Here is a 25,689-nt window from a genome sequence, read left to right on the forward strand (position 1 = left end):
ACAAGCAGGGCAAGAATCCTTTGCCTCCGCTGACTCAGGCTCCAAGAATAGCCCTGAGCTCAGTGGGGCCCAAGCCCCCTCCTTCAACTACATCTGTCCCAGGCAAGTCCAGAGCTGCTGCCCTGACAATCGCCTCCCCATTTTCCTGAGGCTGCCAGGACCCAGTACAGCTCTTAGCTACCTAGTCTGTCTGTTATCTCTTTGGGTTCTGGTCCCCATGGTGGGTGGGCAGGTAGGCCATTCTTCCTTCACCCCCCCGTGCTTCCACAATCAGGTTCTCTGGGATCCCAGGGGGAAGTTGAAAGTGAGGGGCCCAGTTTTCCTTTGAGGAAGTTACTGCCTGGCAATCACAAGCAGGGTGCTGGGACAAGGTCGTTTAGAAGAGGGCTGTTCAGAAGTCCCCCCGGCATCCTAGCTTGGAAGTAGCCCAAGGAACCCTTGTATCACTCTCACCCTGCCCCAGTACCTTTCCCTCACCATTGGTTGCCGTAAGTTGCCAATTCGGAGACATTTGTTAAGCACCTTCTATGGTCCGGGACCAGGGCATTGCACAGATCATTCTACTTTGTGAACCGCTGGAGAGAAGATGCTGGGCAGCGCAGAACCCTGACAGGCCCAACCCTGGGTGCTCGTGGAGATGCAACACCCAGGCAGGGGAACAAGTGCCAAGTCTGTTGCCAAGTTTGAGCTCCTGGAGGATGGGGCTTCATTTGTAAGCCCAGCATGGCCCTTAGAGGCTACAGGTGTGCTGGTCATGAGAGCTTGAGCTGCTGGGAGTGGTCTGGTTCTAAGGGACCTTGCATACCAAGCCAGGGACTCTGGTCTTTACCCTGGAGCCATGCTGGGGAGGTGTGTGGAGGTTACCATGAAGAGAAGTGACTTGGTCAGCGTTGAGATTCAGCATGGGGACTCTCAGGCCACATTTCTGTATCAGTCTTGGTGAGCTGTGCTGTGGCAGAGCAGAGGTCATGGCCACACAAGAGCTGGAGCCAGCTGCAGGGGACACAAAGAGGACTACATTCCCAGCAGGGCTGGGAGACGTGGGGGCAGGAGTGGATTGGAGGAGGGTAATCTTCCATAGTCCAGTGAGGAGTTTGGTGGTGTCCAGGGCACAGTGGGATGTGTGGGGCTGGGACCTGATAAAGAGGCCCTGGTTGGAAACAGATGGGGAGAGGTAGTGACTGAGGCCAGGGAAGGAAATGTTCAGGGAAGCTTGGGAGGGAGGAAGATGTGCTCTGGGGGCTCCACTGCCCTGATGGGATTGCAGGTAGGTACTGGCCTCTGGGGCTGTGCCCTAGGCTGTGTGCCTCCCAGGAGGGCAGAGCTGGGGCCTCAGAGGGCCACACTCCTGCTCATAAGCCTCACAGGAGCTCCAGACATGCAGTCATTCCAACCTTACTCCTACCTTCCCAGCACCCTTTGAGAGACCCTCTCACAGCAACCTGTCCTTTCTTTTGGGGGCACCTCAATTCTGATGAGGTTTGCCTGAGCACCCACCCTCCCAGCTGGGCCTCCTGTCTCCCCTAAGGCTGGCCCACGTGTGCACATATGTCTGTACTGTACTGTCTGTGCCGCTGGCCTGCTCTCGCCCACCCTGGCTGTGCAGGAGGAGGTGACAGTCTTAGGGGGAAGGGGCTGCTTTTGTGATGAGAACATAGGTGGTTCTCTGCAGCCCTCACCTGGAGCACACCTTGCAGGGATGGGGGGTCCTGGGACATGGTTGAGGAGACCCTGACCTTGGAATAAGGTTCTAGGCCCCATGGGGTCACAGCACTGTGCCCCAGGATAGTTTTGGGGGTCAGTAATAAGGAATAGCCCCAGCCTTCCTTGGGCAATAGGAAAGCAGGCAGCATGGATGGTCTTCACTGCCTCCAGAGTCCTCAGGCTGTGGGGCTGGGCATATTAGAAGGGGCCCAGCAGCCTTGGTGAGTATAGATGTGCTTTCTGGGCTGCCCAGAGTTATTCAGGATTAGCAGGAAAAAATGGGGGAGCAGGACCCAGATGGGGGCCTGCCCTTCTTAGGGGTGCCTCTCTGCCTTAGTGTCACCCATCTAATGAAGAGATACACATATACAAAGTCCCACCACCTTGGGACAGTGGCCCTGGCCTGGTGTGTTGGGGGACTGTCCACAGCCTCAGAAGCCAAGCTGGGGGAGGGTGGGAAGTCAGCCTGGGTAAGGGGAGAGGAGTAAGGTAGTGGGCAGCTATGAAGCCAGAAGCTACAGGTACCATGAGGGCAATGAGGAAAGGAGGAAGGGGCCCAAGGAGACCTCCGCCTGGTGGGGGAGATGGGTGGCAGGGATCTGCAAGAAAAGTAGATGGAAGGAGGGGATGCCTATGGGTGAGGACATGTAGGTAGGGGGACCCGGCCTGGGGCATGGAGGGCTGGATTCCTGAGAGATGAGCTATCACTGTGGGTGGTCCCGCTCTCCACAGATGGGCGGCCCCCTCCCTGCAGGCACAGCTGGATTGCATCTGCTTGGGACATGGTAGAGGGTGTGGGACACTGGGACATATGCATAAGCATGACACAGGTTCTCTCCTCCTTCTGGCTTATCCCCTACAAAGACAGGGTGAGTTACTTGGATCTAGGCCAAGGGGACCTTGGTTTCCCTAAGACAGGCCCAGAGTCACTCATTTGCCAGGGCTTCTCTCCTGTCAAGGAGATTGGGGTGGGGCCCAGGAGGCCCACCAGACAGATGGCTGAATCACAGGAGTGGCCGGCGGGACCCATGGCCTGAGGGCTTGTCTGGGCACCCCCACCGGCTTGGGGGTGAGTCATCCTCAGCTGCAGCCCCCACCCCCCACGGCGCTGCTGCCTTGTGGCTCTGCAGGAACCTATCCACTCCTCAGCCTGGTCACTGTGATTGACCTAAAGCAGCCAAGACCTGTGACCTTAGATGGAGTTAGGGGTACTCCCTCAGCATCTGTCCATGGAGAACCTTCTGGGAAATTCCCAGAAGCCAAGGGGGGTCGGTGGGTTTATAGTTAAGTGCGTCATATCGTTTGTCTGGGGGAGGAGTGGTGGGGGCGGCGACCTCTCAGGGATGTGGGTGAGGGCGGGTGCCTGGGTCCCCGCCTGCCGCTCCGCCCCCCGAGATCAGGGACTTTTCTCTGCTCTGCCCGCGGGACTGCAGCGGCGGCGGCGGGAGCGGGCGGACGCGCAGGCAAGACCAGGACTCGGGCTGGAGGGGCGCTGGGCTCGGACCCGCCAAGGCCGCAGGGGAGCAAGGGGCAGAGGCGGGGGTCCTAGCTGACTGCTTCTACCGACTAGGATGAGGCTGCGGCTTCTGGTGGCCGCGCTCTGCGCCGGGATCCTGGCAGGGGCGCCCCGAGTGCGAGCCCAGCACAGGGAGAGAGGTGGGCACCGCAAGGGAGGACCTGGCCTGGGACACTGTACCGTGTCACCCTCCGCTCCACTCGGCCTTCATTCCCAACACCCCCCGCCCACAACCCAGCCAACTCCGCGGCTCCCCGAGGATTCCTCCTAATTCTGGGACTCCCCGAACCCTCCGCGGTCGGTGCTGGGTTCCCTAAACTGCCTCCTCTCCTGTTCCGACTCAAATTCTGGCTCCCTGTGTGCACGCAGGGTCCCCTGCCTTATGTCAATCCGCGCCGGCCCCTAGAGGCTGACCTCAGTCCCAGGTCCACACCCGTGCTGGCGACTCTCCCTCCCCCGCACACCCCAACCCCCTGCGGGAGTCTGCTCTGGGACCCACCCAGCTCGACTCCCTCTAAGGCCCCCAGGCTCAGGCCGACTGGGCCCTGGTTTGCATAAGATGAGGCCTACTCTCCCCACCATCCCAAGTCCCAGCGAGGCCACCGTGCGGGGAGGCGGGTGGTTGGCCTCCCAGAAGAGGCCCTGATCTCTTCTGCCCGCCCCAGTGACCTGCACGCGCCTTTACGCCGCTGATATTGTGTTCTTACTGGATGGCTCCTCATCCATTGGCCGCAGCAATTTCCGCGAGGTCCGCAGCTTTCTCGAAGGGCTGGTGCTGCCTTTCTCTGGAGCAGCCAGTGCACAGGGTGTGCGCTTTGCCACAGTTCAGTACAGTGATGACCCACGGTGAGTAGTGGCCCTGAGGGCTGGGGACCACGGGATTCCCCCAAGACCCCTTCCCCAGGGAGGGAGGAGACCCGGGAAACCTCAGACCAGGTCTTTCCGGAAACAAGTTTTGGGGAACCTAGAGACCCCCTAGCCAGGACCTCCTCTGGAGACAGAGATAAGGATTCCCTAGGTAGAACCTTCATGCCCTGAAGCACCTCCAGGCTATTGCAAGACAGGAAGGTGCAAGACAGGCTGTGTTTTCTGAGCTGGAGATGGGGAGCCCAGGAGGGGGCCCCCGTGCCTTTTGGACTCTTCATGTTCTAGCCTCTTAACCCCTGCAGCCCTTCACCAGAGGCGCTCCATCTGGCCAGCATCCACTTTCCTACATCTGGACCCCTCCTCCTGCAATTATTTAATTAAGCAGCATCTTGTTTCCCACAGACTGTGAGCCCCTAAGGGCTCCTTCAGGCCTGCCCAGGCCCAGCTGCAGATGGTGCACAAAGGAGCCCCTGGGGAGTTTGTTAACCTGGGGGTTCCAGAGGAAAGTGGATGTGGAGAATCACAGAATGAAGGGACCTCTCAAGAGAACCTGATACCCATAACCCTCACCCTAGAGGCCTCCTCAAGGCCAGGGCCAGAAGAGATCCTGAGTCCTAGCCTGTTGCCACCCCTACCCTCCAACAGGACAGAGTTCAGCCTGGATGCACTTGGCTCTGGGGGTGATGTGATCCGCGCCATCCGTGAGCTCAGCTATAAAGGGGGCAACACTCGCACAGGGGCTGCAATTCTCCATGTGGCTGACCGTGTCTTCCTGCCCCAGCTGGCCCGACCTGGTGTCCCCAAGGTGATCCTTACCCATTCCATGCCTCCCAAGATAACCCCAAATGAAGTGTTCAGGGGAGCCATGATTTGACCCCTGCACCTGTCCCAGGTCTGCATCCTGATCACAGATGGGAAGTCCCAGGACCTGGTGGACACAGCTGCCCAAAAGCTGAAGGGGCAGGGAGTCAATCTGTTTACTGTGGGTAAGGACTGAGCAGGGATGACAGGTCAGCTGGGGAGTGGGAGCGGTCAGAGAGCATGTGGGTGACTGAGTCCTGACTGGTTGTTACTTCAGGGATCAAGAATGCCGACCCTGAGGAGCTGAAGCGAGTTGCCTCACAGCCCACCAGTGACTTCTTCTTCTTCGTCAATGACTTCAGCATCTTGAGGACACTACTGCCCCTCGTTTCGCGGAGAGTGTGCACAACTGCTGGTGGCGTGCCTGTGACCCGGCCTCGTGAGTTCCTGCCTACATAGTGTGCCCCGACCTAGACCCTGGACCCCAACCCCCACTTGGGAGTGCTGATTCCATCCTATGTGTTCCTGACCCTAACCCCAACTCTGCACCATACATGCCCACCCCGATTCTCCTGCCTGATCCCCTGATCCCCCATTCCCAGCGGATGACTCAACCTCTGCTCCACGAGACCTAGTGCTGTCTGAGCCAAGCAGCCAATCCTTGAGAGTACAGTGGACAGCAGCCAGTGGCCCTGTGACTGGCTACAAGGTCCAGTATACTCCTCTGACGGGGCTGGGACAGCCACTGCCGAGTGAGCGGCAGGAGGTAGGATGTCAGGAGTGACAGGTGGTGGCTGGGGACTTGGCTGGGCAAGATAAAGTGACCTCTGGCCCTGGGCAGGTGAACATCCCAGCTGGTGAGACCAGCGTGTGGCTGCAGGGTCTCCGGCCACTGACTGAGTACCAAGTGACTGTGGTTGCCCTCTACGCCAACAGCATCGGGGAGGCGGTGAGCGGGACAGCTCGGACCAGTGAGCAATTCTGCCAGCCTCTGACCCCATTCACCTAACTCCCCACCCCACTACCCCCTCCCACTCCTGACTCCATGAATCCCTGGTGGGACTCTCCCCCAGCTGCCCTGGAGGGGCCGGAACTGACCATCCAGAATACCACAGCCCACAGCCTCCTGGTGGCCTGGCGGAGTGTGTCAGGTGCCACTGGCTACCATGTGACATGGCGGGTCCTCAGTGGTGAGTGAGAGATGTGGGTTGAGGGGAGTCCCTGCACCTCAGACAAAACTGTAGAGTCCTGTGTCTGCAAGGCCCACTGGCCTCTTGGTGCCCCCCATGCAGGTGGGCCCACACAGCAGCAGGAGCTGGGCCCTGGGCAAGGTTCAGTGTTGCTGCGTGACTTGGAGCCTGGCACGGACTATGAAGTGACCATGAGCACCCTGTTTGGCCACAGTGTGGGGCCCACCACTTCCCTGACGGCTCGCACTGGTAAGAAGGCTGGGCACTTTCGTCAGGCTGGGATGGGCAGGCAGGGCAAGGACCGGAGGCAACTGACATCCCATGTGCCCTGGGCAGATGCTTCTGTTGAGCAGACCCTGCGCCCGGTCATCCTGGGCCCCACATCCATCCTCCTTTCCTGGAACTTGGTGCCTGAGGCCCGTGGCTACCGCTTGGAATGGCGGCGTGAGACTGGTCAGTGTGGGGGAAGGGATGGACAGGCAAGGGTCAGGGCATGGCCTCAGCTGGCCTGACCCTGTCATCTTGCAGGCTTGGAGCCACCACAGAAGGTGGTGCTGCCCTCTGATGTAACCCGCTACCAGTTGGATGGGCTGCAGCCGGGCACAGAGTACCGCCTCACACTCTACACTCTGCTGGAGGGCCGCGAGGTGGCCACCCCTGCAACCGTGGTTCCCACTGGTGAGGGCTCTGTGGGCTGGGCCAGTGAGTGGGGGAGGTGTCGGAGCCCCAGGCTGCCTCTATGCTGTGCTCTCCAACAGGACCAGAGCTGCCCGTGGGCCCTGTGATGGACCTGCAAGCCACCGAGCTGCCCGGGCAGCGGGTGCGAGTGTCCTGGAGCCCAGTCCCCAGTGCCACCCAGTACCGCATCATTGTGCGCAGCACCCAGGGTAAGGTGGATGCAACCAGCACCCCCACCACACACACTGAAGTTCCAGCCTGAGGGGTCTGAGTGTACCTCCAGCCCTCTCCTTTCTTTTTTTTTTTTTTTTTTTTTNACACCCCTGTCCATGGCTTGCGACTCTGCATAGCCACAAACTCAATCACCTGCCTTTTTGTGACCCTAGTGGTGACCACTGTACACCAACCTCTCATTGCATGTCCCCATCCAGCACCGACATCTGCCATCCCACATCAATGTCTGTCAACAGCTCATCAGTTCTCACTGCAGTCCACTGGCTCCTGTCATCCTACATACCAGCATCCCACAGACCCCTGTCCTCCAGTGTCCCTGATCGTCACTGGCCCCTTTCATCCTATGTCCTTGTCTTGCATTCACTTTTTTCAGCCATATCCCATCTCTCTGGTCCCCACCACCCCACATCCCCACCTCTATGGCCCTTCTTGCTCTGTGTCCCTGTCCATCACTGCCATCGTCCCATGTCCCTGTCTCTTTCTGACCCCTGCCCACCTATGCTGACTTCTCTCTTAGGGGTTGAGCGGATCCTGGTGCTTCCCGGGAGTCAGACAGCGTTCGACTTGGATGACGTTCAGGCTGGGCTTAGCTACACTGTGCGGGTGTCTGCTCGAGTGGGTCCCCGTGAGGGCAGTGCCAGTGTCCTCACTGTCCGCCGGGGTGAGCACTACAGGAAGCCTGTGGAGGACAGCCGTCTGCCTCACTCTGGTCCTGGTTCTGACCTCTGACGTCTGTGTTTAACCCCTAGAGCCGGAAACCCCACTTGCTGTTCCAGGGCTGCGGGTTGTGGTGTCAGATGCTACAAGAGTGAGGGTGGCCTGGGGACCCATCCCTGGAGCCAGTGGATTTCGGATTAGCTGGAGCACAGGCAGTGGTCAGTGTGGGGTGTGTGGGGGGACTGCTGAAGGGACCAATGAGGGTATGGGGGCTGGAGGGGACAGGCAGGAGCCATGCCAGCATTTCCCTCTGACCTCAGGTCCAGAGTCCAGCCAGACACTGCCCCCAGACTCTACTGTCACAGACATCACAGGGCTGCAGCCTGGAACCACCTACCAGGTGGCTGTGTCTGTACTGAGAGGGAGAGAAGAGGGCCCCGCTGCGGTCATCGTGGCTCGAACAGGTCAGGGCCTGCCCCCGTCCCTTGACTCTCTGCCTCCATTGCTCTTTCAGACCCCCATGCCTTCCCTTGCAGACCCTTGCTACTCCCCAGAACTCCTGCCTCCCCCTTCAGATTCCTACTCCCTCCTCCCTCAGAGACTCTGCTTCTCCTTCAGTTTCAGCTGTCTCCTCTTAAGCCCTTCCCATCTTCAGATTCCCCCGCTTCTCCCCTAAGACTCCCACAGTCTTTACCCTCAAATTTCCACCACCTCAGCCCTCAGACCCCTGCCCCTTTTTTGCTGGACCCAAATCTCCTTTGAGATTTACACTTTCTCCTCCATCAGACCCCCTCACTGCTTCCTAAAACCTCCATCTCCCCACTTCTCCACTGGACCTATTCACCATCTCCTCTATCAGATTCCTGTCTTCTGTTAGACTCTCATCGCCTTCCCCTATCAGTATCAGATAGCCCCACTCCTTCCTGCCTGCTCCAGCAGACTCCCCATTGCCTCTCCCCACTAGACCCACTGGGCCCAGTGAGGACAGTCCATGTGACTCAGGCCGGCAGCTCATCTGTCACCATTACCTGGACCAGGGTTCCTGGCGCCACAGGATACAGGGTTTCCTGGCACTCAGCCCACGGTGGGGACTGGGGTTTGGGAGGGGGCGGGTCACAGTGGAATGGGGGCTGGGGGTTTTTTGGGGGTCCAGGTGGGGCTCTGGGGGACAGAGTTTGACTAGCCCTGGAGTTGCCTCCATCCCTGCTCCTAGGCCCAGAGAAATCCCAGTTGGTTTCTGGGGAGGCCACGGTGGCTGAGCTGGACGGGCTGGAGCCAGATACTGAGTATACGGTGCATGTAAGGGCCCATGTGGCTGGTGTGGATGGGCCCCCTGCCTCTGTGGTTGTCAGGACTGGTGAGTGGACCCTGACCAGCTGCTAGCCACACTGAATTAGCTACCCTGCCCTGCTGTGTATTCCTGATTGCCCAGCTGCCTCCACGCCCCTGCTCAGCGACTGTCCTGTCCACACTGACCCACCCCGCACTGATTAAGTGTCCACCCAACCTCCTGGTGGCCCCACACTGCCCACCCCAAGGCAGTGACCTCCTCCCTCTCAGGGCTGCCTACGGTGACCTGTCCACACTAACCTCACACTGACTTTCAGATTACCCCCGTGTCAACCATGCCTGCACTACCACTCTGTTCTCTGCCAGACCCCCTTACCTTGCCTCTGTCCCCAGCCCCTGAGCCTGTGGGCCGTGTGTCAAGGCTGCAGATCCTCAATGCTTCCAGCGACGTTCTGCGGATCACCTGGGTAGGGGTCACTGGGGCCACAGCTTACAGACTGGCCTGGGGCCGGAGTGAAGGTATGGCTCCCTGATGCCACCCCTATCCTTCCTGGCTGAGACTGCCCACCCCTAACCATTGCTCTATGCCCACCTGGCCAGGTGGCCCCATGAGACACCAGATACTCCCAGGAAACACAGACTCTGCAGAGATCCGGGGTCTTGAAGGTGGAGTCAGCTACTCAGTGCGAGTGACTGCACTTGTCGGGGACCTTGAGGGCACACCTGTCTCCATTGTCGTCACCACGCGTAGGCAGAGCATGAGCTGGAGAGCCTCGGGATGGGTGGTGTGGATGGTTTGGGGATTGGGGCTTGTGCTCCAGATTGGAGAAAGGACCAGGACTGGTAGTGAGCCTTTGGGGGCGGGGTCTGAGAGGAGGGAAGGTGAAGCCCGGGATAGGCAGAGGGGCTGGCTGAGTGGGGTGCATGTGCCAGGGTGGGCCTGGGATTGGCACAGGGGCCATTGGGGCAGAGCCTCCCTGATTCCTGAGCTTTCTCTCCAGCGCCTGAGGCTCCGCCAGCCCTGGGAACGCTTCACGTGGTGCAGCGCGGGGAGCACTCGCTGAGGCTGCGCTGGGAGCCGGTGCCCGGAGTGCAGGGCTTCCTTCTGCGCTGGCAACCAGAGGGTGAGGGGTGTCCCTGGGAGGAGGTTAGGAACCAATGGGGGCAAGGCTGTGGCAGACGCCACAAAGGTAGGTGAGGACAGTGACAGTGAGTGGGGTCTGTCATTGGGGGTCTGCGAGATCAGTGACAGTAGGTAAGATCAGTCAATGAAGTGGGCGGGATCAGTGAGTTCATGGAGGGTCAGTCTGGCAGGGTCCGTAAAGTGGGCAGAGTCAGTGAGGATGAGGAAGATCAGTCAGGAGGGTGGACCCAGTTAACAGAGCCAGTGAGGTGGGCGGGCCCTTTAATGCCCCCAGGTGTCACTCTCCCACATGCTCTTGGCCCTCACCCTCACGCCTGCCCCAGGTGGCCAAGAACAGTCCCGGGTCCTGGGGCCCGAGCTCAACAGCTATCACCTGGACGGGCTGGAGCCAGCCACACAGTACCGCGTGAGGCTGAGTGTCCTAGGGCCGGCTGGAGAAGGGCCCTCTGCAGACGTGAAAGCGCGCACTGGTAAGCCTGCCTCACCTTGGCGTGCTCCTCCCCTACTGATGACCCACCCTGGCTTCCTGCACCCCGACTCTGAGTGACTCCTCCTGTACCCCCACCCCTCACCCTCTGACCCTGGGTGACCCCAGCACAACCTCTCATGACGCTTCAATAAGACAAACCCGACCCAGGATCTCAGATCTCTCTCCCCTCTGGGTTCTCAGGACTCAACCTCTGATCCTCGATCCTTTTTTTTTTTTTTGAGACGGAGTCTCGCTCTGTCGCCCAGGCTGGAGTGCAGTGGCCGGATCTCAGCTCACTGCAAGCTCTGCCTCCCGGGTTTACGCCATTCTCCTGCCTCAGCCTCCCGAGTAGCTGGGACTACAGGCGCCCACCGCCTCGCCCAGCTAGTTTTTTTTTTTTTGTATTTTTTAGTAGAGACGGGGTTTCACCATATTAGCCAGGATGGTCTCAATCTCCTGACCTCGTGATCCTCCTGTCTCGGCCTCCCAAAGTGCTGGGATTACAGGCTTGAGCCACCGTGCCCGGCCTGATCCTCGATCTTTCATTCCTCCTTCAGAGTCACCTCGTGTTCCAAGCACTGAACTACGTGTGGTGGACACCTCGATCGACTCAGTGACTTTGGCCTGGACCCCAGTGTCCAGGGCATCCAGCTACATCCTATCCTGGCGGCCACTCAGAGGCCCTGGCCAGGGTGAGGGGGAGGCCAGGGTTGGGGTGGGCTGGCAGTTGGGGCTCTGTGGAGACTGGTTTTTAATCAAGTTCTCTCTCCTACATAAGTGCCTGGGGCCCCGCAGACACTTCCAGGGATCTCAAGCTCCCAGCGGGTGACAGGGCTAGAGCCTGGCGTCTCTTACATATTCTCCCTGACGCCTGTCCTGGATGGTGTGCAGGGTCCTGAGGCATCCGTCACACAGACGCCAGGTATGGTGGGCATAGTGGGAAGGGCAGAAAGGTGTGTCTGGGTGGGCTGCTCGCTTCAGTAACTTGTTCCCCTTCCTGCAGTGTGTCCCCGTGGCCTGGCGGATGTGGTGTTCCTACCACATGCCACTCAAGACAATGCTCACCGTGCGGAGGCTACGAGGCGGGTCCTGGAGCGTCTGGTGTCGGCACTTGGGCCTCTTGGGCCACAGGCGGTTCAGGTTTGGTCCTGGGGCAACCAGATTCCTACCTCTCCCTGTGGCCCCCCACCCAGGCTCCATGCCAGGTACTATCTCCTGACCACCCAACAGGTTCAGTCATTCTTCCAGCTCTCCCACAGGCTCCAGATCTCACCTGCTGCCTGGCTTCCTATCCTGCCGTCACTGCTGACTCCCTAATAGATAGTCAGGCTCTTTCGGTCACACACACCCATGATGTGTTTCTCCAGGCTCTGTGCACCCTCATCCCTGCTCTATCATCCTCCTCAGGCTCTGTGTCTCCCTCCACTCCAGGTTGGCCTGCTGTCTTACAGTCACCGGCCCTCCCCACTGTTCCCCTGAATGGGCTCCTATGACCTTGGCATTATCTTGCAAAGGATCCTGTGACATGCCTACATGGACCAAGTGGGAACAACCTGGGTGAGGGACTGCAGCAGGCATGGACTCTTGGGGCTATCCACTGGGAGCTTGGGTGCCCCAGGGTTTGACATGTCCTTCCTTCCAGCACGCCGTGGTCACAGCTCACCAGATACGATGTGGCACCAGATGCTCCTGGGGCGCACGCCAGCACGTGCCAGGGGTGATGGTTCTGTACGGTGGATGCTTGAGAGGTGACATATTCAGCCCCATCCGTGAGGCCCAGGCTGCTGGTAAGGAGTAGGCTGATGGGGAAGGGGTCTGGGAATAGGGGTGGCCCTGACAGGGCTATCAAGCAGCCACTGGACCCCACCTTAGGGCTTAAAGTGGTGATGTTGGGAATGGCTGGAGCAGACCCAGAGCAGCTGCGTCGCTTGGTGCCGGGCATGGACTCTGTCCAGACCTTCTTCGCCGTGGATGATGGGCCAAGCCTGGACCGGGCAGTCAGTGGTCTGGCCGCAGCCCTGTGTCAGGCATCCTTCACTACTCAGGTTTGGAAGAGCCCTCTGGGGGACTGGGTGGTAGAAAATAAGGGATCTGGGGGTTCTTGGTAGAAATGTTCAACCTCAAAGAGACCGTATGTCCACAGCCCCGGCCAGAGCCCTGCCCAGTATATTGTCCAAAGGTAAGAGTCCTGCGACGAGAGGTGGGCGGAAGCTGCACCTGGGGCTAGCCACTCTGACCCACATCTGACTTGTCTTTCCCCAGGGCCAGAAGGGGGAACCTGGAGAAATGGTGAGTGCACCTGCAGGGTGGGGAATAGAGAATGGGTTGGGTGTCAGTGGGGCAGGGGAGGTTGGCAGCACAGGTCTCACTGATCACCCTTCCTAGGGCCTGAGAGGACAAGTTGGGCCTCCTGGCGACCCTGGCCTCCCGGTGAGTGCCCCCCACATCTGTCCCTGTACCCTGACTGGCTTATCACCACCTAACCTGCTCTCTTCTCTCAGGGCAGGACTGGTGCTCCTGGCCCCCAGGGGCCCCCTGGAAGTGCCATTGCTAAGGGCGAAAGGGTGAGTGTGGGGACCATCGCGGTTTCTCTGAGGCACTCCTCAAAGCTTTCTCAGGGTTTTTACAAGAGAGAAGGAATAAGCAGAGTTCGAATCATCAGAAATTCCTAGAAGCCCAGCTGGAGGTTATAAGCCACCGCAGAGACTTTAGGGGACACTCTGAAGTAGAAGGCCAGTGGGGCTTCTAGCCCCTCTGCAGAGCCTGAGCAGCAGCTCTAAGTCCCAGAGGCAGGGACGCCCTCTGCCTTGTCACTGCCCTTGTGCCTAGAATTGGACTCCGTGCAGCTCTGAGGGGCCACTTCTCTGCCTCACTGTTCCACCCCCAATAATACCTGGGGGCCAGTGAGGTAGGGGACCCTTTGTTGATGGGGTGAGGCCCCTCCAGCAAACCAGGGGCCTTGGGGGAGGGTCCCTTCCTGCCCTGACCTCTTCACCTCCTCAGGGCTTCCCTGGAGCAGATGGGCGTCCAGGCAGCCCTGGCCGCCCCGGGACTCCTGGGACCCCTGGAGCCCCTGGCCTAAAGGTGAGCAAGCCTTGCCCTGCGGGTCAGGGTGGGCGCTGCCTGAGTGGGTGGGCGGCTCCGACTGTTCTGCCTCTGGCCTCCATTTGCAGGGCTCTCCAGGGTTGCCTGGCCCTCGTGGGGAACCGGTAAGGCGCCCTCCCTTCTTTGCTTTCCAAGTGTCTTCCCAGGGCTCTTCCACAGGGCGGGAGCCTGGGGTGGTAGGTCAGTGCCCACGCTGACACCCACCTGAGCCCAAGCACCACCCTCTGCTCTGTTTGGTCCTCAGGGAGAGCAAGGACCTCGAGGCCCAAAGGGGGAGCCGGTAGGTGAAGGGGGAAGGGAGGCGGCCGGGATGTCCCAGGGAGGAGCAGGACTGCCCCACGCCAGACCCTGTGCAGGGCCTAAGGCGCAAATAAGAATAGCTGGACGTGTCTAGGGGCTTATTCCAACTCAAGGCCCCCATATCCTGAATCCTGCCCACTGTTCTCTGTCCCTACAGGGGGCTCCTGGACAAGTCATTGGAGGCGAAGGACCTGGGCTTCCTGGGCGGAAAGGGGACCCTGGACCATCGGTAAGTCCAGGGTATGTGGTGGCGAGTGATGGGTAGTGGGGGTACCGACACGAGGGGGTGAGAGGAGGGTCTGTGGGGTTGCACCTTATACTTTGTCTCCTCCATCAGGGCCCCCCTGGACCTCGTGGACCACTGGGGGACCCAGGACCCCGTGGCCCCCCAGGGCTTCCTGGAACATCCGTGAAGGTGACAACCTCATGAGTGCCATGTGATGCAGAGACCTGGTGACCCCATTTGAACCCATATAACCCCTACCAGTTCCTCTGGCTCTTGTGACCCTCTGATCACCCCCATGCTCACCATGATGCCTCAGTTCTCCCAAGATCCTTGTAATCCAATTGGACCCCATGACCCTCATCCCTCCTGGTATCTTTGGGAGTGAGGTGTGGCCCAGGGTCATGGGGTCATCATCTGTTTTCTAGGGTGACAAAGGTGATCGTGGGGAGCGGGTAAGTGAGGGACGGGTTGTGCTGGGGGTGGCTTAGAGTCTGATTCCCCTGTTCATTCCGTGACCTGCTGTTCTCTCCCAGGGTCCCCCTGGACCAGGTGAAGGTGGCATTGCTCCTGGGGAGCCCGGGCTGCCGGTGAGTGGGCCTTGAGGCTCTGCTGGGGGCCCTGCTCAGGGCTGTGGGTCTCTCCTGGGGCAGTGGTTGGGTGCTGGGCTTCATGGTTCTTGGCTCACATTTTTACTTACTTCCTCCTAGGGTCTTCCCGGAAGCCCTGGACCCCAAGGCCCCATTGGCCCCCCTGGAGAGAAAGGAGAAAAAGTAGGAAGCCTGACTTGATGATATCCCAGTTCTGGGGTGGGAGGCTGGGTGCTAGGGGCAGGGCCTCCCTTTGGTCTTCCCACCCGTGCGTATCTCCTTCAGGGTGACTCTGAGGATGGAGCTCCAGGCCTCCCAGGACAACCTGGGTCTCCGGGTGAGCAGGTAAGTGGAGGGGCCAGGGGTTCTGAATGTGGTGGGCACAGCTCCAGCCCCCACCTCAATCGTCAACCACTGCTCCATCCTCATGCCCAAACGCAAATCTCTGAACCCCCAAATTCATCCCTTCCAGGGCCCACGGGGACCTCCTGGAGCTATTGGCCCCAAAGTGAGTACCAACTGGGGGACTGAGGTGTGAGGGGTGCTACTCCAGGCTCCCCGTGGTGTTAGGGGAGGCTGGAAGATCAGGAGATAACAGTTCCCTCCAGGTCAGAGGTTGTGGTTTTGGAGGGGATGGTTGGAGTTTGAGACCCATTGTCTGGGGTTTGACATTCAAGCCCCACACCAACCCTCTCTCTCTCTGTCGTTCTCTCACCCTCTGTCTTCAGGGTGACCGGGGCTTTCCAGGGCCCCTGGGTGAGGCTGGAGAGAAGGTAAGTGCAACCTGGGGGGCTCCAAGGGCCCTGGAGGATCTAGCCCAACTCAGCTCTGACCTCTTCTGTTCCATCAGGGCGAACGTGGACCCCCAGGCCCAGCGGGATCCCGGGTGAGCCCACTGGCTGCAATGCTCATACCAGCTGACCTGGCTGTGCCCTTTCTGGTTTTGGCTTCTTGCCCTTGACCCCCGCTGCCCCTGTTCCTCACCCCTCCTCAATGACCCCTTATCTCTGCTGATACAGGCTCTAACCCTCAGCCCCAGGGACCTGGCTTTAAATCTCTGACCCTGCTGAACTGACCTTGACTTTCACTGACCTGGTCTCTGTCCTCCTGCCGAGTCTGACCCCTGCCAACCTAAATCCCAATCTTCCCTGACCCCTCTCCAGCCCTCACCCCAGCCTCTAGCCCTGCCCATATCCCCCGTCCCCACCCACCTGCACAGCTCTTCCCTTCCTCTCCTCCAGGGGCTGCCAGGGGTTGCTGGACGTCCTGGAGCAGAGGGTCCTGAAGTGAGTCTGTGACTGTGATGGGACCATGAGTGGGACTTTTGTGTGTCCCTCCCCTTTCCTTTCCCCTCCTGGACTCCCACTTTCTCTACATTCAGGGGCCACCAGGACCTACCGGCCGCCAAGGAGAGAAGGTGGGTCCTCGACTGGGGGTGGTACTGTCTGGTACTAGGGGTGTGGCAGGTAGGACACTGGGATTTGGGGCTCCAAGGTGACTCCCTGACCTGTCCCTGCTCCTATCCTCTCTCCACAGGGGGAGCCTGGTCGTCCTGGGGACCCTGCAGTGGTGGTGAGTGATGGGAGGATGGGGCTCTGAGCACAGCGCAGCCCTTGAGCAGAGATCCTCCTATAGAACACTATCTAGGCTGTGATTCCACAGTGCTGGGCCCGTGAGCAGTCTCGGAGCTCTGTGGCTCACCTGCTAGAACCTGCCTCAAGACTCCTGGCTGTGATCCTGTGACCCCATGACCGCCATGCAGGTCATGAGCTCTTTGTGTCAGTCCATTTCGTATAACCCCTTCCCTGCTATCAGCGGTGACCCTGTGACTTCTGGGTGGGGACTGAGCTGTATGATTTCGACTTCCATGTGACCTCCATTCCAATGAAGACTTTGGTCATACAACCCCAAGGCAGGGCCAAGCTGTATCTGTCCTGTTTGTTTTCAGGGACCTGCTGTCGCTGGACCCAAAGGAGAAAAGGTAAGCCTGGTATGGGGCAAGGGGAGGTTTCTACAGAATTGAGGTCTAGGTCATAGGGCCTATGTATGGGACTTGAGGGTCACATGACTTGCTAGGTCAGGGGGTTAACTGGAGCCTGGGACTAGCACTGATGGTCTTTGTCACCTCCAGGGAGATGTGGGGCCTGCTGGGCCCAGAGGAGCTACCGGAGTCCAAGGGGAACGGGTAAGTGAAGGGAAGTGTTTTTTTTTTTTTTTTTTTGAGACAGAGTCTCGCTCTGTTGCCCAGGCTGGAGTGCAGTGGCGGGATCTTGGCGCACTGCAAGCTCCGCCTCCCAGGTTCAAGTGATTCTCCTGCCTCAGCCTCCCAAGTAGCTGGGACTACAGGCGCCCGCCAGCGTGCCTGGCTAATTTTTTGTATTTTTTGTAGAGACAGGGTTTCACCGTGGTCTCGATCTCCTGACCTCGTGATCTGCCCATCTCGGCCTCCCAAAGTGCTGGGATTACAGGCATGAGCCACTGCACCCAGCCCGTGAAGGGAAGTGTTTAGGGGGCGGTTGGTAGAGGTTTTCTTCCTGACTTGTTATCCTTCCATACACAGGGCCCACCTGGCTTGGTTCTTTCTGGAGACCCTGGCCCCAAGGGAGACCCTGGAGACCGGGTGAATCAATGTCGGAATGGGGAGTGTGACAGAGGGAGATGAGGTGGTAGGACTCTGACTAAATCCTATCCCCCTTCTATTCCCTTCAGGGTCCCATTGGCCTTACTGGCAGAGCAGGACCCCCAGTGAGTACCCATGACCCTGGGCAACCTCAAGGCTTCCGGGGTCCCCTCCCCTTGAGGACTGCCTGCTTTGAGCATCCTGCATCACCTCCCTCTTGCCTCCTCCACAGGGTGACTCAGGGCCTCCTGGAGAGAAGGGAGACCCTGGGCGGCCTGGCCCCCCAGGACCTGTTGGCCCCCGAGGACGAGATGTAAGAGGCTGGACCCGGGGGAGTCACGGCGGGTAAGGGAGTAGGGCTGTTGCCAGCATCATGGGGTTCTTGAAACCAGGGCTGACACTCATGTTTCACAGGGTGAAGTTGGAGAGAAAGGTGACGAGGGTCCTCCGGTGAGACTTCTTCCCACTGTGGTTTCTGATCCTTTACCCTTGAACTAGGATCCCAGTGGGCTGGGGCTCCACCAGACCATCCATCCACTCTTTGCCTCCTGTCCAGCTGCTGCTCAGGCCCTTCTCTGTCCCCTCTCCCTGAGTGAGTTAGATCCTGGCTCCCTGTGCAGTATGACTTTTCTCTCTGTCACCAGGGTGACCCAGGTTTGCCTGGAAAAGCAGGCGAACGTGGCCTTCGGGTGAGTCTTGGCAGAGAGAAGTAACAGGGGTGATGGGAGGTGGGCATGAAGGTGATAGAAAAGGCTGAGGGGGGCTAAGGGGTGATGGGAGGCCCTGCAGGGAGACATGGGGTGATGGGAACCTCTGATGTGGATTTTGGAGTGATGGGGAGCCTGGGGCAGTGTAGGGGGTCACAGGGGCACTGCAAAATACTGGGAGGGTCTGTCTGAGGCCAGCTACTCTTCTTAGGGGGCACCTGGAGTTCGGGGACCTGTGGGTGAGAAGGGAAACCAGGGAGATCCTGGAGCGGATGGACAAAATGTGAGTCCCAATCTATGACTCCTCACCCCAACCTTAACCCTCCAACCAGTCAATTCCCAACACCTGATCCTACCCCCCAACCCCGTAATGCTAAACCCTCCCAATCTTCACTTCCTGTGACCCCTGCATCACGCCCACCTGAAGCCTACCAACATTCCCATGAGTCCTCATGGTGCTTCCAAAGCTCCCCCAAACTGCTGCCCACCTAGAGTGGTCCTGATCCCTGCCTTTCTGCAGGGCAGCCCTGGACCATCTGGATCCAAGGGTGACCGTGGGGAGCCGGTGAGTAGGGCTGGTGTCCTGGGCTCAGAAAGGATGGAGGGTCCCCTGGCACTGCTGCCAGTGTGCCTTCACACGAGGGGTCTGGAGGTCAAGGTGGGAAGCATGGATGGCCACCCATGCCTGCTGGGGGCTGGCATTAGGGTACTTCGGGGAACTTGGGGGCAGAGTTGAGCCTGGAGCAAACCAGAGCCATGGCCTGGGACCTGAGGCTTCCTGTTGACTATAATCATTTCCTTTCCCAGGGTCCCCCAGGACTCCCGGGACGGCTGGTAAGGGCTGCACTGGGTCTGGTCCTCTGTCATTGCCCTCACTTGCCCCTTTGGCTCCACGTCATGTCCCCTCGTTCCTTCCACTAATTCCCACTTCCCCCACTGCCCCTCTGAAACCTCCACAGATCCCTGGAGCCCCTCACAGACCCTGTATCCCCTCGCCAACCACTCTTCCCCTTGTTGAGCCATTCTTCTCACTGGCCATTCCCCCCACAGGTAGACACAGGACCTGGGGCAAGAGAGAAGGTATTAGGGTCTGTGGGTGGAGGGTAAGAAAGACCCCAGTGCCCCTCCCAGCAGGTTCTACCTTGGGCATGGCTTAGCTTCAAGGCTGTTCCTCAGCAAGCTTATCTCTGTCACAGGGAGAGCCTGGGGACCGTGGACAAGAAGGTCCTCGAGGGCCCAAGGGTGACCCTGGCCTCCCTGGAGCCCCTGGGGATAGGGTGAGTATGGCTGGTCCTGGGGGTGCAGGTGTGGGAGGGCCCACTCTGATTTCTTCCTCCCCTATCTTTAGGGCATAGATGGGCTTCGCGGGCCCCCAGGCCCACAGGTGAGTGATGCACTTTGCCCCGTTTGCTGAGTCCCCATCTTGCCCTCACCTCTTATCTGACCCTGTTCCCTCCAGGGGGACCCAGGTGTCCGAGGCCCAGCAGGAGAAAAGGTGAGAGGGTGTGGAGGTTTCTCAGGACATGAGCCTGGGTTATCAGATCCACCTCGGCCTTGGTGGCCTCTTACCACTCTATTTTCCACAGGGTGACCGGGGTCCCCCTGGGCTGGATGGCCGGAGCGGACTGGATGGGAAACCAGGAGCCTCCGGGCCCCCTGGGCTGAATGTGAGTCTTGGTAGTCCTGCCTGGTTGTCCCCTTCCCCTATCCCTTCACATGAGGGCCCTAGACCCCAGCCTTATTGGTTGGTCTTGGCCTTGACGAGCTCTGGGGCCAGACATGTTGTCTGTGTCTTCTCCCAGAGCCCTGCCTGGGTGGGGCGCGTTGTTGCCATGCAGGCCTTAGGCTTACAGGGATTAGAGCCCCCTGACCCCATGACCATGATGAACTGACTTTGAGTCTCTCCTCAGGGTGCTGCAGGCAAAGCTGGGGACCCAGGGAGAGACGTAAGTGAGGGGAGATACTGGGACAGAGGGAACTCGGGTTTGCATAAGCTCCGACCAGATCATCATAGTCACAGCATTAAGAGAGTGGGGAGCATTGGTTCACCCTTGCCTTTGGGAGGAGTCTCAGTCCTTGGGAGGGGTCTCAGTCCCTGGCAGACAGGTTTTAGTAGAATCCCCCTTTCTGACCTTCTTTGCCTTGGGAGTCTTCATAGGCCCTCCAAGTTCTGGGAGTTCTTCCCTTGGGAGTATCAGCAGAGGCCCCCCCATCCATGAGGTCTGTGCCTGAGGGATCTCAATGGGACCTCCCAGTCCTGGGGGTCTCTACCCTAGAGGGAGATCTTATTGGGGTCCTCTTAGTCCATGGGGTATGCCCCAAGGGATATCTCAGAGGCCCTATAAATCTTAACAAATACTTTTTCCAGGGGCTTCCAGGCCTCCGTGGAGAACAGGGCCCCCCTGGCCCCTCTGGTCCCCCTGGATTACTGGTGAGTCCAGACTTTCGTGTTACCCTATTTTCCCCCTTACTACCCTCACCTGATCCCCGACATCTGACCAGTGATCTGTTCCCACAGGGAAAGCCAGGCGAGGATGGCAAACCTGGCCTGAATGGAAAAAACGTGAGTGTGTCCAGGGCAGCTGCGGCGAAACCTGCCAAGAAACACCAGCACACCTACACAGCCAAGATCTCTAGCAACACATGAGGCACACATGCAGACACATGCATCCTGGCCCAGACATACAGATGCATCCAGAAACATAGTTCTTTTTTTTTTTTGAGACAGAGTTTCGCTCTTGTTGCTCGGGTTGGAATGCAATGGCACGATCTCAGCTTACCGCAACCTCTGCCTCCTGCGTTCAAGTGATTCTCCTGCCTCAGCCTCCTGAGTAGCTGGGATTACAGGCATGCACCACCACGCCTGGCATTTTGTTTTGTTTTGTTTTTGAGACTGAGTCTCGCTCTGTCGCCCGGGCTGTAGTGCAGTGGCCGGATGTCAGCTCACTGCAAGCTCCGCCTCCAGGGTTTACGCCATTCTCCTGCCTCAGCCTCCTGAGTAGCTGGGACTACAGGCGCCCGCCACCTCGCCCGGCTAGTTTTTTGTATTTTTTAGTAGAGACGAGGTTTCACTGTGTTAGCCAGGATGGTCTCGATCTCCTGACCTCATGATCCGCCCGTCTCGGCCTCCCGAAGTGCTGGGATTACAGGCTTGAGCCACTGCGCCCGGCCGCATTTTTTATTTTAATTTTTTTTTGTTTTGTTTTGTTTTGTTTTTGTTTTTTGAGATGGAGTCTCGCTCTGTTGCCCAGGCTGGAGATGCAGTGGCGGATCTCATGCTCCCACTGCAAGCTCCGCCTCCCGAGTTCATGCCATTCTCCTGCCCTCAGCCTCCCGCAGTAGCTGGGACTACAGGCTCCCACACTTCGCCCGGCTAGTTTTTGTATTTTTTTTTTTTTTTTAGTAATGAGACGGGGTTTCTCACCGTGTTAGCCAGAATTGGTCTCGAATTTCTCCTGACCTCAATGATCTGTGCCCGTCTTGGCCTCCCCAAGTGCTGGGATTACAGGCTTGAGCCACCGCGCCCGGCCCTTGTATTTTTAATAGAGACGGGGTTTCTCCATGTTGGTCAGGCTGGTCTCGAACCAACCTCAGGTGATCCGCCCACCTTGGCCTTCCAAAGTGCTGAGTTTACAGGCGTGAGCCACCGCATCAGGCCTGGAAAAATAGTTCTATATGCACACACATGCAGCCTCACAGACACATAGGGGTTAGGTGAATGGGCCAATTTGTGCCAGGATGGGTTGACACATGCCCAGATAACCCACAGCCATAGGCACAGGTGAAGAGCCACAGACAGGTCAACAGGCACAAACACACTAGTGTGAAGCCACATTTGAGGCACTTAGAGACATGTTGACACCCAGACACTTCCACCCAGACTCATGTGCTCAGACATGGACCCAAGACTGCATGTGGACCTGTGTTGAGACATGGTGAGACACACATGGATGGCTCTGACCTGTGACATGTGCTACGACATGCTGGCACATGACTTTATATCATCACCCACAGGCTTATGGTCATACACATTGAGCTATACACGAGTTGCAGACAGATGCCAAGATGTAGGCCTCAAGACACAAGGCACTGGGGGCCTTTGGAGACATGTATAAGCCCATGCCCATATGCAGACATGGGCCAGGATGTGCAAACAGACCAGGACACCCAGACCCATGGGTACATGTACTAAGACACACATGGATATGCACACACCCAGGACATGTGGACAATCACCAACCCAGAGATGCATGAATGTGGAGCTACCTCTAGAGAGCCAGAGACAGAGGACATGTGTGCAGTTGCCTGTTGGGGTGAGCAGGGCTGCTCAGGCACACCCTTAGACATGCAGCAGCTCACTCAGACGGCCACAGGCCATGCTCCGAGATATACACAGCCATGGAGCTACAGGCACAGAAATACAGTCACAGTCATCTGAAATCTGCCAAGATAGTGTCTTGCTGTCAGACACAAGTGAATGTTTGGGCTGATGTGAGTCCTCTGCCCACAGGGAGAACCTGGGGACCCTGGAGAAGACGGGAGGAAGGTAAAGTCCCCCACCTGGGGTCTCTCTGGTCTCTGCTTGGAGCCATGTCTGAAGCATCCTTGTTTTCCTTAGGGAGAGAAAGGAGATTCAGGTGCCCCTGGGAGAGAAGTGAGTGTTGGAGTTTTCTGCAACCTCTGACCCCTAACCCTGACCCTGGGGGATATGACTCCACTCTTTTCTGAGGTCTCAGGGTCCTGATGTTGACTGCATCCCTCACAGGGTCGTGATGGCCCCAAGGGTGAGCGTGGCATTCCTGGTATCCTTGGACCCCAGGGCCCTCCAGGCCTCCCAGGGCCACTGGGCCCTCCTGGCCAGGTGAGTGTCCTGGGTCATTCTGGGACTTGAGAGCATTAGAAGCCATTATGTTTTCATGGGTGACCCTCCCGGGAAGCCATAGGCCTGTGTGACCCCTTTATGTTCTGCCGTATCCCAGGGTTTTCCTGGTGTTCCAGGAGGCACGGGCCCCAAGGTAAGTGTGTGGATGTTGGGTAGGGGGCGTGATGAGGGGCTGACGAGGGTGGGAGTCATTTCCTCACCTGGTCATTCTTGGTTTCAGGGTGACCGTGGGGAGACTGGATCCAAAGGGGAGCAGGTGAGGCCCCCACCTTTTCCACATGCCCAGGTAGCCACAGCACCCACATGTGCACATGCACGCCCATAGGCTGGTTCCTAGCAGTTTGTCTTCATCTTTCCAGGGCCTCCCTGGAGAGCGTGGCCTGCGAGGAGAGCCTGGAAGTGTGCCGGTGAGCCAGCCTTGGGAAGTCCCCTTGATTCTGTTTTGCATGCCCATGGGGGCCACCTCACCATCCGCTTCCCCTTGCCACGAGGCTCCATAGGTTCTGTGCTGTGTGTTCAGTGCCCTGCCCCATTGGGGTTCTTGTAGCCCACACTCAAGGGAACTTGGGCAGTGGGGACATGCCAGAAAGGGGCTCTCAGGGGTCTCCAGCCATGCCTCAGCCAAGTGCTAAAGGGTGCTCTGGGCAAGAGGCCTGGGGAAAAGGGCGTGGAGGTGCTTTCCTGAAGCTGCGTGGAGCAGAAGGCAGGAGCTTCTCTGTCATGGGCAGCCCTTCACCCAGCCTCTGTCCCTAGAACGTGGATCGGTTGCTGGAAACTGCTGGCATCAAGGTGGGTTGTTAGGGGCTGGGGGTAGGGGCAAGTGGGGGCCCCTGGGCCTAGCGGGGCCCACAGGCATGGGCGCTGCAGCGATGCACCCCGCTCCTCTGACCTCTTGCTGCCCCTCAGGTGTCTGCCCTGCGGGAGATCGTGGAGACCTGGGATGAGAGCTCCGGTAGCTTCCTGCCTGTGCCCGAACGGCGTCGAGGCCCCAAGGGGGACTCAGGCGAGCGGGGCTCCCCAGGCAAGGAGGTGAGCAGAGGTGGCTCAGTGGGGTGTACCCTGTGGGAGTGTAGCTGTACAGTAACCAGCATTCTCTCTTCAACTCCTGCAGGGCCCCATCGGCTTTCCTGGAGAACGCGGGCTGAAGGGAGACCGTGGAGACCCTGGCCCTCAGGGGCCACCTGGCCTGGCCCTTGGGGAAAGGGGCCCCCCTGGACCTCCCGGCCTTGCCGGGGAGCCTGGAAAGCCTGGTATTCCTGGGCTCCCAGGCAGGGCTGGGGGTGTGGGAGAGGCAGGAAGGCCAGGAGAGAGGGTGAGGCTGGGGGCTGGCCGGGAGAGTAAGGGAAGAGGGGTTGGGAGGGGTGGGACCCCCCATGGGCTTGGCCTCACCCGCTATTTGCATTTCAGGGAGAACGGGGAGAGAAAGGAGAACGTGGAGAACAGGTGGGCTGCGATGGGCTCTGTGGGGCAGGCTGCCTGGAGGCTGTGCTGGGGCTGCCACCCCATTTTCTTGTTTCCTGCAGGGCAGAGATGGCCCTCCTGGCCTCCCTGGAACCCCTGGGCTCCCTGGACCCCCTGGCCCCAAGGTGATCACCCCATCTCTGCCCTAAGCCTGTGACTGGTGACCAGGAAGCCACCCTTAGCTTGGTCCCCAGAAATATGGTATTGTGTGACATAACCCTGGAATTTCTGACCCTGTAACCCTCTGTGATCCTAAGATCTGTGATGACCCGCCCATGCCTCTATGACAGAGACATCTCTCCCCTGTGACCTTGTGTTTTTAGGTGTCTGTGGATGGGCCAGGTCCTGCACTCTCTGGAGAACAGGGACCCCCTGGACTCAAGGGTGCTAAGGTCAGTGTGTGGGTTCAGCTCGGGGCCACCCTCTGCCGTGGCACTAGGGACTGACTTGACATCTCATCCCCACAGGGGGAGCCGGGCAGCGATGGTGACCGAGGTCCCAAAGGAGACAGGGTGAGACCTCTCCCCACACTTCCATAGAGTCCCCCTCCTTTCTGGGGACACATGAGAGGTGATGTGCTTAAGTACCTGGGTGCGTGGCAGTGCCTGGGGGCTCAGGGCACAACACTCTGCCTTCAGGGTGTGCCAGGCATCAAAGGAGACCGGGGAGAGCCTGGACCGAGGGGCCAGGATGGCAACCTGGTAAGTCCTTGCCCAACAGCCACACATGTGCAAGAAGGTGGCTCTCATATATGTTGTCCTATGTGCAGGGCTGGGGTCTGCACTGCCTGGGACTGTCTGAGTCCTGACTCTGTCAAGGGGGAATGGTGGGTGGAGGGGAAGTTGGAACTGGGAAACTAAGGCCTGAAACCTGTTCTCTGCAGGGTCTACCAGGAGAGCGTGGCGTGGCTGGGCCTGAAGGGAAGCCGGTGAGTGGTGGCTGAAGCACCCGGCCCAGGCTCTGGACCCTCCGCTAGGTGCTGCTGCTGCTGTGTGTGTGCATGTCTGTGTGTGTGTGTTTGTGTGTGCCTGTGTCTGTGTGTGCCTGCTTGTGTGTGCCTGTCTGTGTGTGCCTGTGTCTGTGTGTGTGTGGTTGTATGTGGATTTGTGTGTGCAGGCCCATGTGTGCTATCTGTGAGAGGCAGTCCATAGGTAGGTGATATCTGTGACTGGAAAGGGTGAGGTATGGAAATTGACCCCCAAGGTAAAAGCCCCAGAGGTTGGGAACAGGCCCAAGTGAGGCCCAGATTGA

General features: G+C 58.8%; 1 protein-coding gene across 1 annotated transcript in view; it reads left to right on the forward strand.

Annotated features, from left to right (window-relative positions):
- The first annotated feature begins 3,145 nt into the window (after nt 1–3,145).
- Nucleotides 3,146–25,689, forward strand: part of COL7A1 (collagen type VII alpha 1 chain) — a 35,289-nt gene continuing 12,745 nt past the window's right edge. Inside the window, 79 exon segments of the mRNA XM_017867950.1 lie at nt 3,146–3,360; nt 3,886–4,066; nt 4,733–4,892; nt 4,980–5,073; nt 5,166–5,327; nt 5,491–5,654; nt 5,730–5,859; nt 5,962–6,078; nt 6,181–6,327; nt 6,415–6,531; nt 6,607–6,756; nt 6,837–6,965; nt 7,508–7,651; nt 7,740–7,865; nt 7,968–8,111; nt 8,612–8,731; nt 8,861–9,004; nt 9,331–9,456; nt 9,538–9,684; nt 9,939–10,061; nt 10,405–10,551; nt 11,108–11,242; nt 11,329–11,472; nt 11,554–11,690; nt 11,982–12,107; nt 12,169–12,337; nt 12,423–12,595; nt 12,694–12,729; nt 12,813–12,839; nt 12,936–12,980; nt 13,052–13,114; nt 13,554–13,634; nt 13,724–13,759; nt 13,900–13,935; nt 14,113–14,184; nt 14,293–14,370; nt 14,607–14,633; nt 14,715–14,768; nt 14,889–14,951; nt 15,054–15,113; nt 15,241–15,276; nt 15,497–15,541; nt 15,619–15,654; nt 16,010–16,054; nt 16,150–16,185; nt 16,305–16,340; nt 16,717–16,749; nt 16,900–16,953; nt 17,329–17,388; nt 17,478–17,513; nt 17,621–17,701; nt 17,803–17,838; nt 18,033–18,077; nt 18,307–18,378; nt 18,616–18,660; nt 18,903–18,929; nt 19,146–19,175; nt 19,292–19,372; nt 19,444–19,479; nt 19,555–19,590; nt 19,682–19,762; nt 20,006–20,041; nt 20,464–20,526; nt 20,614–20,658; nt 22,606–22,641; nt 22,714–22,749; nt 22,861–22,956; nt 23,075–23,110; nt 23,198–23,233; nt 23,337–23,384; nt 23,731–23,766; nt 23,884–24,006; nt 24,089–24,289; nt 24,385–24,420; nt 24,501–24,563; nt 24,762–24,830; nt 24,906–24,950; nt 25,077–25,139; nt 25,322–25,366. Of these exon segments, the coding sequence (XP_017723439.1) occupies nt 3,276–3,360; nt 3,886–4,066; nt 4,733–4,892; nt 4,980–5,073; nt 5,166–5,327; nt 5,491–5,654; nt 5,730–5,859; nt 5,962–6,078; nt 6,181–6,327; nt 6,415–6,531; nt 6,607–6,756; nt 6,837–6,965; nt 7,508–7,651; nt 7,740–7,865; nt 7,968–8,111; nt 8,612–8,731; nt 8,861–9,004; nt 9,331–9,456; nt 9,538–9,684; nt 9,939–10,061; nt 10,405–10,551; nt 11,108–11,242; nt 11,329–11,472; nt 11,554–11,690; nt 11,982–12,107; nt 12,169–12,337; nt 12,423–12,595; nt 12,694–12,729; nt 12,813–12,839; nt 12,936–12,980; nt 13,052–13,114; nt 13,554–13,634; nt 13,724–13,759; nt 13,900–13,935; nt 14,113–14,184; nt 14,293–14,370; nt 14,607–14,633; nt 14,715–14,768; nt 14,889–14,951; nt 15,054–15,113; nt 15,241–15,276; nt 15,497–15,541; nt 15,619–15,654; nt 16,010–16,054; nt 16,150–16,185; nt 16,305–16,340; nt 16,717–16,749; nt 16,900–16,953; nt 17,329–17,388; nt 17,478–17,513; nt 17,621–17,701; nt 17,803–17,838; nt 18,033–18,077; nt 18,307–18,378; nt 18,616–18,660; nt 18,903–18,929; nt 19,146–19,175; nt 19,292–19,372; nt 19,444–19,479; nt 19,555–19,590; nt 19,682–19,762; nt 20,006–20,041; nt 20,464–20,526; nt 20,614–20,658; nt 22,606–22,641; nt 22,714–22,749; nt 22,861–22,956; nt 23,075–23,110; nt 23,198–23,233; nt 23,337–23,384; nt 23,731–23,766; nt 23,884–24,006; nt 24,089–24,289; nt 24,385–24,420; nt 24,501–24,563; nt 24,762–24,830; nt 24,906–24,950; nt 25,077–25,139; nt 25,322–25,366 (6,519 nt within the window). The 5' untranslated portion in view covers nt 3,146–3,275.

The sequence above is a fragment of the Rhinopithecus bieti genome, unplaced genomic scaffold (assembly GCF_001698545.2).
Source record: "Rhinopithecus bieti isolate Rb0 unplaced genomic scaffold, ASM169854v2 scaffold_3875, whole genome shotgun sequence".
Taxonomy (NCBI): domain Eukaryota; kingdom Metazoa; phylum Chordata; class Mammalia; order Primates; family Cercopithecidae; genus Rhinopithecus; species Rhinopithecus bieti.